General features: G+C 31.6%; 1 protein-coding gene across 1 annotated transcript in view; it reads right to left on the bottom strand.

Annotated features, from left to right (window-relative positions):
* Positions 1 to 12,945, bottom strand: part of LOC129966264 (EF-hand domain-containing protein 1-like) — a 34,270-nt gene continuing 21,325 nt past the window's right edge. The window contains exons 11-12 of the mRNA XM_056080678.1: positions 8,650 to 8,827; positions 1 to 96 (exon numbers count right to left, since the gene is read on the bottom strand). Of these exons, the coding sequence (XP_055936653.1) occupies positions 1 to 96; positions 8,650 to 8,827 (274 nt within the window). The remainder of the gene's footprint in view (positions 97 to 8,649; positions 8,828 to 12,945) is intronic.

Genomic DNA, 12,945 nt, shown 5'->3' with positions numbered 1-12,945 from the left:
TCATTTGCTAATGTCATGCCCCAAACCTGGCAGTAGTAACTTCCTTATTTCATTCATATCAGTTCTATTATTTTTATCAGTGCAAATGTCTACAGCCTAGAAAAGAAAGAAATTTGAAATTATGAATTTTTTGGATTCAATTAATGCTTTTTTATAATTGTAAACTTTAAAATAAATATTGATATATACATAGTTATGCATTATTCAAATGATGGCTTTATAAAGATCCGTCTTTTGTATAATAGTGAAGATTCCAACTATAAGAAATTCACTAAACAATACAACTCGGAAATTATTTAATTCTATGAATAATGATTTTTTTAAATGGTTTCGTCTTTTTTATGGGAATGAAGACAAGGGAGCGTCTCTTGTTTTTATAGTAGCGCCAACAGTACGACTTTGCTACTCACGCATCACTCGTTCGCTTGCACAACCCCTTTTTACAGGAGGGTACATTCACATATCTCACAGATAGAACAACCATGCCCAAACCGGGACGCCCAGATCACGGGGAAGACGCGCTACCCCTATGCCAGGACGCCGGCTCAGTTAGCATTTGCTTTGGGCGAGAAAATATCAAGTGTTTTTTTTTTTTTTCAGCGATAAGAAATATTATAAATAGTTTTTCAAAATAATTTTTATCCCTATTATTATTTTAAAATATGTGTAGGACACACGTGTTCTGTTAATAAACCAAGGGTTTAAAGTAAATCTTATATAGGAAAAATCACTCTTTCGCGCACGCGTTTTTGAATTGTTGAATGGCAGACAGTTCGCCTCCCTCTCTAATCACTCATGGAAATCATTTCACCAAAATCTCAAGTTGGAAGTGTTTTTAAAATATGTGATTTTTTTCTAATAAGTAATATACATTCAGTGTATTACTTATAAGATTCAGTATATTTCTTATAAATAATATACATGAAAAGATATGGCACTTTTTTATTTTGTTTATTTTTAAAATATGAATATTTATTTTTAGCAATAATAAAGTAAAATCACGCAAGAAAAGAAATTGAATAAATCATCATCATGATTTTTTAAAAAGAAACGAAGACAAAATTTTACTTTATGTAAGGATAAAAAATTTGGAATATTTTATATTTTTAAATATTTTAGTAGCCGCAAAAGCGTAACCTCTGTCCTTCCGTATTGTCAAAGAATGATCATCTTCGCCGCAATAGCATTTTGGCGGGAACTATAATGAATCTTAATGGTCACCGACTACAGTACGACCTCTCCCATAGGAGGTTTGCCTCGCCATCCGAGTGGAAAAAACAAGCCCTATGCTGTTACTTTATCCACCAGTAAAACGAGACCCAATCACCCTACTGGAAGCTACTTCATTTCATTTTTGAGATGTCCCTCATAGAGGAAGTGTTTTAATAAAATGTAATTTATAAAACAGCATTTTCAATAATTGTTCAATTTTATTTAACTTAACTGCCAAAAAAAGTTTCTTACCAATCGTAAATTATATGAACAAAACTATTTTAGAAATTTTCAATACGTTCTATTATTCTAACTTAATTTAAAATACGGTGGCGATTAGGGTTTGACAGTTTTTCAAAACCGGTTTTTTAAAGCAAATTTGTCACGTTTGAAAACCGGTTTTCCGGAACGCCTGGATATTCCTCTTCTTCAATAGAAACAAACAAATATTTTGAATTTTATCGGTTGGGACAGATTCGTCTAGCAGCTTAAGGCAATGAGATGCCAATTTTTTAAACAAGTGAAGGTATATTTGAATTTCTGGTAAATGAACTAAAAAATTTAAACACTGAAATAAGTTTGAAATTATTATACGCTTTTAAAGAACGAATTCAAGAAAGAAGAACAAGTAGAATTAGCAACTCTTTTGCTGTATTTACAAAATCCACAAAACATTTCTAGTTCAGCGAAGAAATCTAGTGTACTTTCTTTAGCTCCAAAAATCGAAATTATCAAGTTAACTAGTTAGATATTGTCTAGAATATTTCCGAATCCTTATGTGGAAACCGATTGATGAAGAGCAAATCGAAGAAACTATACATCAGAGTAATGCTTTTTTAAAAGAAGCCATTGAAAAATCAATTCATAAGTTTCTTGAAGACCCTGAAGGAAAACTTACAAATCCAAAGACACTGAAAGCTGAATTTTCATTATTTGAGGCAGCGAATAAAAGAACAAAGATTTGTTATTTGATACCATGAAAACTATAATGCCATCAAAAACATAGCTTGTAAAAAACCAAGTCTCGCAACTCAGTTCTTCTATCGTAAAAAGTTTTGAGATCCATGTAATACCAAGTCGGACAATTTATTCAGTCCCTACTTAAGGGTCCTTCTGTCTTAAGTTATTACGTAATTAGCTAACTTAACAACATCTTATAGTAACCATATCAATATTAAAAATCTTTTATGGTTAAAATAAATAGATTGACTTGGCCATCGCATAGATTGACTTGGCTTCTCGGTGAACTTCGGGATGAGACCCCATCGCATGAAATCACAATGTATCTTTACATTAAATTAGATTACATTAACATATTATATTAAATTAGATTGTTTAGTGCGATTGCCAAGTCAATCTATTTATTTTAATCATAAAAGATTTTTAATATTGATATGGTTACTATAAGATGTTGTTAAGTTAGCTAATTACGTAATAACTTAAGACAGAAGGACCCTTAAGTAGGGACTGAATACATTGACCGACTTGGTATTACATGGATCTCAAAACTTTTTACGATAGAAGAACTGAGTTGCGAGACTTGGTTTTTTACAAGCTATGTTTTTGATGGCATCTCATTTCTTTTTGTATGTAGTCTTCCTCTTTTTCTTTTCCGGTCCTACTTCTTGAGCTTCAGCTACATTTTTTCTTAAAGCCCACTCCCTGTCTGTATGGGTTTTTCTCGTAAGCTTTGATGTTACAATTTTTAACAAGTCTGGACGGTAAATGCTTCTTAGTTTGTTGTATTCACAAATTGAGGATTCCTGCGCTTTAATACTTCCAAAGTCGACATTAATTAGATGTAAGCCATCCAGACTTGTAACTCTCGACAGTGCCACGTAAGCTTGACCGGATGTGAATACTGCAAAACCTATATCCATCAGGGAATTATTTAGAGTTAGGCCTTTTGTGTATGGTTATAGCATAGGCTATACATATGGGAAACTGTTCGCGATGAACATAAGCTCTATTAATAATTTCAAATTTAGTTTTGAAAGGACTAAGCTCGTAAACATGTTCTTTATTAAATGTAATGTACGTCAGCGTTATTATCAGTTGCGTCCATTTTATTTGTGATCATATCGAAGACTCTTTTTTGATCGACATTAAGTTTTGCGATCATACTTTGCAGATCAGTTTGTTCTTCTTCTACCAGATTGATTCTCTGAAAGTCACCTATTGCGTTTGCAACTTCCAAAGCTTCAAATTGAATTATTTCAAATTAGATATTGTTACAAACCTGTAATTTTGCTTCCCAGCGAGAATAGTGTCATCATAAGAAAGACCGTTTTACATTAATCTGTATTGGATGCTGTCGGATGTCGAGCCAGTGATCCCAGAGCTTGGTGACAAATTTGGCTACCATTTGGCGACGAGTTTGCCGACAAAATAGATAATGCTCGAAACTTCCAGAAATTTATCGATCCGCCCATTATTACACGCATATTTTAGTTTTTCCTTGATTTATACACTAAACACTAATTGTATTCTAAATTTAAAGCTTCTATGTCTGCTAGAAGTGCCTTAGAGTTTTGATGATCGGTCGGTCAGTCAGTCAGTGACAAAATTCACAAATTTTGACTAGTTATAATTCTTACACTACTGGTTCAAATTTGATGAAATTTGAAATATACCGTGTTTATATAATGCCTGCTTGGTTACTGAAAATTCAGGCTTCTAGCGTTATCCACAACGAAGTTATAGAGGGTCAAAAATGGCCTGAACTGCTTCGAGAAAAGGATGGTACGGCCGTGCCGCTTGTTTTTGCTCGACTTGGCGGGGGCACTGCCGTGCCCCCAGATCAAGCTCAGCAGCTAGTTGAACGAGTATTTTCTATTTCTGGCAATATGTTCAAAATAAGAAGAAAACTTAGACACCTTTCAGTGGACATTTTATGTTTTTTTTTTTTTTAATCCCATTTTCTAAAGAGAAATTAAAATTAGTGAAAATAATATAAATATTATTTGAAATTTTTGTTTGAGTTTTCGTTATTTTGTGTAAGTAATACACATACGAATCCTTAATTTTTTAATATATTTTTTGACTTTGACAATGATTTCGTTTTTTGTTTTTTTATATAGATTAAATAAAATATTTTTCCCTATTCTATTTTTTTTTTTTTTTTGACAAAAATTCGAAAACCGTCTAAAACCGGTTTTTTGGAAATATTGAATTCGAAAATCGGTTTTTCAAAAAGTCGGTTTTTGTATAAACCCTAGTGGCGATGCTTGTCGAAATTATCGTAATTTAAAAAGTAAGTTTCCATCTGTTCTTTGACTTTTTTTTTATTGTCAGTTTTAGCAATGTTACGTGATTTTTCAATAATTTTTTTATGATATATCATTTTGTATTCAGATACGTAAATAAATTTATAATCTTATTTCAAATTAATATGGAATAGAAAGCAAATTTTGATATATTTTCATTTATGAGCGATGCACCTTTGTTCTGGAGACATAATAATATTGGCACATAAAAACACATTTTCATTTAGATGGTACATAAGAACTATTACACACTAAGAATTACCTAAAAATTAGTCTTCAGCTTTTCAAACTCAACTGCTTATTTATAATGGAAATTTTTCCACGATCCAATGATTGGAAATTAAATCAGAAAATTTAACCTTATTAAATTATAACATGAAGGATTTTTTTTTAGAAAAATAGACACTTTTGCCAAATTTAAATTATAGTTCATGAAACCAATGTTTTGCCATTTTGCTTGAAAATGGAAAAGAATGCCTTACTTAAATTGAGATATACCAGCCTAAACACAGATGCTCCTAAACTACAATCGCAATTAGGAATTTTTAAATCGCTTAAACTTGGTTAATATCTATTGGTTTTTTTCATACAATATAATGGGGGGGGGAATGTTTTTATTGAAAGTGTAACTTGATAGTTTACTTTATCTTAACAGATGGGCGCATTAAATTCAATTCTTTTTTATTCGTTGTTAATTCATATTTCAACGTTTTATTTTATTCTGAAACTAGTTTATCTGTAATTCACGAAATATTAGAAGAATTGCCAAGGGAAAAAATCTTTAGAAGGCCTTGTTGAAGAACGTAGAAAATGATATAACGGCTTTTTCGCAATACATAGTTTCCACTAAAACTTCACGGAGTCAGCGGGCTGAACTATTAATGCTTTTCGTGCTGCAATCTACCATTTGAATATAAGATGAAGAGTTTTCAGCGGTCAAACGAACTATGTAAAAGTGCGTGATGCTGATAAATGATTTCTTCCAAAATAAATAAAATATTTGAATTATAGTGTGCGATGATTTATATGGACTAGTGAGTGCAAGAGAGGATAACGTTTTAAGGCGGAACAAATGTTAATGTTAAGGAGGGATAAAGTGTACTTTCACGTGCTAATAATTAATGATTCTTGTTCTCGCAAATCGGCTTTCAAATGACCCCGGCCGAAGATTCGTGCTTTGTGGTTCTATTCTGGTTCGATAATCGTCAAATCGAAATATGGTGATAACACGATGCGCTCTGAAATTACCCTGCTGCTCGTGAGATTGAATTTCATAAATGTGATGACTCATTCTTTGGCTAGTTGGCGGGCATTGATTTGAATAAATATTTGCACTGTTATAGCCATTTTAATGAATTGGGGATGCTCAGTGGCGCTTTTAGGTATTTTGCGGCTCCAAAAATTGATCAGTTTAGTTTCATATTTCAGCACATTTTTAACGTATTAATGATTTATTTTAGGTTAATATATTTTAATAGCTGTGTAAATATATATATTATTTTTATTATTGAAACAAATATTCAGTGTTTACAAATATTATAATAATTAAAGGTATTTAATGAAACATATGTGACCTTGATAAATTATGTATGCTTAACTATTAATATTATTTTATCATGAATAGGATTCGTATTCTTTACAATCGTATTTATTTGGCAATTAGGAAAATTAAGTTTTTCAATTGGCCTCCTCTCAGCCTAGCGGTCCTGGGCAGTTAGAAATCCGCCATTGGATGCTTGTTATTCTCTTCAGTTATTTTCTCTTAAGATTTTATGCGACTTTTTAATCATTGTATAATTTAGGTAGAAAATTTATTCAAAGTTCTTTCATTTTCAATTCTATTGTGTAGAAATGCCTATCGTGGCTGGTTCGTGAGTGCTTTCAATAAATAGGCAAATAGAAAACTTAACAAATTTATTGCAGATTCGTTCGAGTTACTCTGCTCAGTAACTCCTTCTCCTCCAAGAGCCAACACTCGAATGACATCACTCTTTTAATTACACTCGCGCTAGTGGTCTAGCGCCATCTATGAACGTTTATTTCCTAACGCTTCAAAATCCAAACACTACAATGCCTTCAATATATAACATCAGTCTTTACATTGTGTTCTGTCTGCTGAAAAAATGCATTGGAGATGATTGAAAAATTTTTGCTTTATGAAAAAATGTTTTAAAAAATGGTAGGTTAAATGCCAATTGTTATGGATTCTTCGTAGTTACACCGGATTTTACCGAATTATATTACCGGATTTTACCGAAGATTACAATTTCTACAAATCGAATTTTTACACTTGCGCACATTGATTTAATCTTATTCCTTTATGACGATACTGACAAAGGATATTTTTTTAGAAATAGAAATTTGTTTATTTAAAATATGATGAAATACAGAAATGATTTTGAATTCAAAATTTTGACATAAGTTTGTTTCCGTGTATGTATGTGCGCTGCAACCACCTTCCCAATGTTGACATATATGCTGTTATTGTATTAAATGATAATTATAAATATATTTTCTCTCCCGCCCCGTTCATTTGTCTTAAGCACTTTTCTCCGGTTATATTCGGTTTTACTTTGTATGTTCATTTTGTTATTTTATTTATATATTGTTTTGCATTTTTAGATCACTTTGTGAGTGTGTATTTCATTTCTACTATTTTATAGTTAGCGACGAATAAAGATTAATACGACAAAAATGATATAGTTTTTTTTTAAAAAAATGTTTTTTAAATGGGATAATAAATAAAGATTGTTATTATTATTATTATTTAAAGAAGAAGAAGAATTTTTATAGAAATTGATTGGGGACATGAACTGAAATCACCGATAGGTGACGCTTTGTCTCCAAAAGCTATTACTCATTGGGAAAACTTTTACGAATTATGTTACAATTTTGGAATATTCATCTTTATCAGTAATGACATGTACCAGATGAAATACGGATGTATACTAATAGAATGATTCTACTGGAAGAATTACGCATTGATGGCTGATGATTTTCTCAAGTTCAGCAAGCTTTAAGAATTTTGTTCGTACATTATATTCAAAGACACCTTTTGCAGGAAAAAATTACGTGGATTAAGATTGGGAGAATATCAATTTATCTATCTTGCTAGTTATCAAGTGTAATGACGTGGTTATCAAAATATTCATCTAGGAAAGTGAAAACCTGATCGGTCCTATAGAATTTTGCACCTTACATAGAACAGACTGTGCTGTATTAATCCTTCAAAGGCCTCGAATATTCCCAAAGTGATTCTATGCTACCAGTCGATGATATTTGGTACTAACAAAATGGTTGCTGTTTAATTTTCTGTAAGAGTTATTTAAATAATTGTCATGCCGGCATTCTGGCATAGGGGTAGCGAGTCTTCCCCGTGATCTGGGCGTCCCGGTTTGGGCATGGTTGTTCTTCCTGGTCTATCTGTGAGATGTGTGAATGTGCCCTCCTGTAAAAAAGGGTTGTGCAAGCGAATGAGTGATGCGTGAGTAATCAAGTCGTACTCTTGGCCCAAGTTGGCTCTACGATAAAAACAAGAGGCGCTCCCCCACCAGCTTAAATCGGCCGCCTTTGAACAGCGGGCTTGTCCGTGGCAAGTGCCATAAGAAACAACAACAACGAATAATTGTCATACTATCTCATATTAAAAACTATCAATCTTTCTGAGCACCTTATTTTATAAAAATTTAAATACCAACAATAAATGCTTATTATAATGAATCTGTATCCATTTGTTGTATTTATGGCTCCCAGTTTACTTGGTGATTTTCCGATTACGCCGAATTTTATTTTACATAAGATGATTATTTTATACATAATGCATTTCGCCTGCAATAATGCAGTCGACTTCATTTGGCGGGGTTTTTAATTTTTTGGCGATCTATTGCAGACACCATAAATATCCGCAAGTACTACAGTTTGTTATATCAAATACCAGCGATGTGCCTGCGAATAGTTTTCTACGATAGTCGTCCCGAGTTCTCACTAAGTATAATAGATCTATAATCTTCGCTTAATTATTTGTTTCATATATTTAGAATTCAAAGGAAAAGGTTAATTTTAAAAATTTAATTTATCGAATTTTTGTTTGACTGTATCATTTTTTCCAATTAATAATCCTGTAATATTCTGTGCATGTGAAAAATGGATGACAATAGGAAAAAATGCATACTTTTCTCAATAAATCCGGCGATATGGGCATGTTCGCACTGTATAGTTCTTCATCCACTTTTTCTCTGTACTGCAAATCAAATGCTGGTTCTAGGCAGCTAGGTAGCGGATATGGCGACAGCCCAAATTTCTTGATCACGTCTTCTCTCATCATCTGCACGAGATCATTTCTTTCTTTCCTGAAATAGGAGAAAAAAATGATCACTCCTAAATAAGGAATTTAATGTTATTATTTAAATACGGTGGATAGCGTTTAATACGTTTGTAGTTGATGTTATTCGCTTTATATTATCAAAATCCTCTGATCCCGAACCGACGTATTCAGATGTACATAAAAATATTCGTTTTGTGTAATCATTATATTGTTTAATGTTATTTTAAATAGATAATCAATTTATCCTTCGTTTTCAACAGTCATTTACGATTTTTTCTTGGAATTTTTCGCTTCATTTTTAAAGAAACATCTGAGAGTCATTTTTCTAATGAGATAATTTATATATATCAGTACTAGAGCGGTCCAGATTGATCAACTAAAAATCATGCTGCAGGTGGAGGTTGAAATGGAACAACCTTTAACTAAAGCTACCACTAATTGTGTAACAAAATCAAAATGGATTTCTAAAAAAAATTCAGCGTCATGGATTTTTGAATTTTGTGACAGGTATGAAAACTTAACTGCCTTTCCTTTATGAAATTTTGAAAAGTCGTTAGCATTTTGTGAACCAGACAAAGAAATAAATGTCGGTGATACTTACGAGAACGAATGTACAGAAAAAAACACTCGAGCGAACGCCGAAATGAGTCAGGCTGTTGACATTTTGAAACGCGACGTGCAACAGCTCAAAAGATTTTTAAAAATAATACAAATATGAATATATTTGAATTCCTGAGGAATAATTGTCAACAAGCAACAAATAATATTTTTTTAATTTTGTTATTTTTGAAATAACTTAAAGATAGCTCTGAAATAAGTTTTTTTCATTTTTCTCTTTTGTTATGATAAAAATATAGTTGTTTTCACCCAACACGGTTATTGTTATCAATCGGTTAACGCTATTGAAATTCTTAAGTCCCATAGCTATCACATTAAACAGTAACTTTTGTATTTAGATTTTTATATTATAACATCTGGAATGAAAATTTTCCAATAACTATATGTTAATGTATATGTTGGAGCTACTTTCGCACTGAATGCAAGTAAGCGACGATCTTTGTTACCAGTTGTTCTAACATCAAAGTGAACTTCTTTGTGATTCGATATTCCGAGATGAAAACTTTTATGTCAAAGATTTTACCAAAACCGACTAATGTTTTAATTTTGATTCGAAAAGAAATCAGATTTCAATTTCTTCATAATGATTTCCAAACAACTTTTAATATCTTTGATGGAGAAAGCGCTGGGCATGTGCTTTAACCCTTTCTAGGGCCGTGGGAAGTATGCTTCCCACCAAATTTATCAATCTTTGTATGAAATTATGTAGGTTGGCATAAGTTCTTAGTAAAACAGAAACTAAGATACTTCAGTTTTTTATCTCACACAAAATGATGATTCTTGATTTATTACTTAATTATTAATTAACCAAATTAATTAATCAATCAAATTAAATTTATCTAATAAGCTAAATGAATCCCTTTTCTTATTCTAATTTCAAGCCTAAAAATATTTTAACATAATATGATTAAGAGAAATGGCCCTTTAAAGGGTTAACTAATTAGTTTTGGACTTCTCTGTAAAAGAAGGAGAGGAAACAGTGGTCGTAGTTCCGAGATCATGATGAACCTTGTACCCGGACATAGGATACATTAAATCTATCGGAATCAACTTTCCGCAATAGTGAAAATATAGGGAGGGGAATGTTATCGGTTCCGTCATCTGACTGTCGTCAGATAATGAATGTATCCCAAAATAACTTTCATGTAGTTTCAAAACAGAACATTAATCTCAAAAACTAAATTATTCTCCAAAAAAAAATGAAAATACCGATTTGAAAGGGAAGATGCAGTATTTTTATTTATTTACTTTAATTTGTAGCCGTCTTTTATTTGAAATCAGCTAGTGATCGTATGCGTTTTGATATATGGTAGAGATTTCGTTTCATCTTGTTTTATATAGCCAGTTTGGGATATTCTCCAAAAAAAAAAAAAAAAAAAAAAAAAAAAAACATTCGATTTAACCATTACAATGGAAATTTTATCATTTAGTTTGTTAATTTTCGGGAACAATAATTTTTGTTTGCCATATGATATGAACCATAAGAATAGCGAAATAAATATTTTTAAAAATATAAAAGACTTTGAACTTAATGTTTTAATTTTAATAAAGAAATATTAGATATTTTTTTCACCGTAAGTATTTTAATTCCACAAATCGCTTCCGCGTAATTTTTAAATGAATAATAAAAAATCAATAGCCAGTAGCAGGCGTTTTCTTCCCTCAATTTTATCTCACAGTATGCGTGTTTTTGTTCAACTTCATACGATGGGCATTTTAGGAATATGCCTCTTCTTAATGACCGATTGGATTGAAAAATGAACGCGTATCAATGAATTCGTGTTAAAGGTCATAAATTAAAATGTAACCATCTCACTTGCTTCATTTTCTAATAAACAAGTTTACATATACATCAATAGAAAGACAGTCAAATTTTAAACCCAATTTAATACATGTCTACAATTATCATAAAATTATATGCCGAATTTCATCCATCTAGCTCGTTGCGATTTTGAATTACGGCGAACGGGAAGACAAACATACTTCCAACAAACGTTCAAAAGTTGAGAGACATCTTACAATTTTGCTGTAAAGATTCATAAGCAACCGGTTGCGTTTTAGGGTTATTTATTGTGTTCTTGGAGATATATAATTCTAAAATTGGTTTCTTCGAGGTCTCGGATGCCAAAAATGTAAAAACTCATAAAAATTTCGAAGCCAAATTTTTTAGCAATCACAGTTGTTTTGCTTTGCATATTATAAAGTAAAGAAAAATTTCTATTTGGAAATCTTTGTTTTGAAATTTTCGAAATCATTATGCCAGAACTTTTCTTAAAATAGTTTTTATTCAAAAATGTGTCCCACTATAATGATTTCAAAAACTGTCAATCAACCATTGAGATTTTTTTTTTGGAATTAAGTTCATTTTTTTTAAATCTTTAATTACCCGAAGGATCTGCTTTAAGTTTATACTTTATTTTTTGCTTCGTGATCAATGTTTTCAACGTTACATTTTAAAATATTCTACGCAGCTTCCTTTTGGGTGTATTACTTATTGCAGTGCTACAGCTTCTAGGACAGAATATATTTTACTAATAAAGGACCTTGAAATCGAACTCAGTCTCACATTTAAAAATTTATTAATGATTATTTCTCTAAAGCATTATATATGTATCTTTTGGCGATGGCAGTACTTTTGATTGAAATTGAATTGGCGAGGAAAGGCGAAAATGTTGGACGAATTCGTTGTTTGATTGTCCAGCTCTAAAGAGATTTAAATTTTCCCATATCTCTTGCATGACTGAAGATAATTTAAATTGCCCGAATTATAGACTCATCACAACATTTATATTCCCGATGTTTCAATAGCAACTTTCCCTCAGAAATTAAGAGTTAAAAGCTAACTCTCAGCCAGTGACTTCGATAGCTTTTTTATCTATACTTTGTTGGAAAGACTAGCCTGCATTTTTTCCCAGCCTTTTTCATATTCAGCTTCATTGGAGGAGAATGAAATTTCTTATCCTTATATGCGTGTTAACCGTTAAAACTCGAAAGCCGTTAATCTACAGATTAACTGATTCGCATCCCTCCACTTTTAGTTTGGTTTCGCCAACGTCTAGTCGTCTTTTATTTCTCATAATTTGCGTAGGCTGCCATTGCATAGCATAGCTAAATCTGTTTTCAAATTCGCCTTTGACTGTTAGTGCATGAATTTCTTTTGTGATTTTTATAAAAGCAGAAAATTTAGTTCCACGTATGCAAGCAAGCATCGAATTGGTGAGTAAAACGAAGAACAGCTTCTTCGCAAACCTCTTCAGCGAAGATTCAAAGTAGAATAGTGTTTTAATGACAAAACGAAAGTATTTCTGAATGTTCGTTTGCTGTAACTTGATTCTTTAGATATTAAAAGATAAATAAACTAGGGATGACAAATATTTTCAGAGCGGTTATTACATAACCAATATCAAAAAGTCACAAATACAAGTGATCAATACTTTTCAAAGAGGGGTGTGATTCAAATCCTTGATACGATCTTACTGATTATATTTCGATTACAGGTTTTGCATCACGATAGAAAGTAACAAT

The sequence above is a fragment of the Argiope bruennichi genome, chromosome 4, assembly GCF_947563725.1.
Source record: "Argiope bruennichi chromosome 4, qqArgBrue1.1, whole genome shotgun sequence".
NCBI classification, from domain to species: Eukaryota; Metazoa; Arthropoda; class Arachnida; order Araneae; family Araneidae; genus Argiope; species Argiope bruennichi.
The sequence above is the reverse complement of the archived record's forward strand: the minus strand, read 5'-3'. Positions and strand labels throughout refer to the sequence as shown.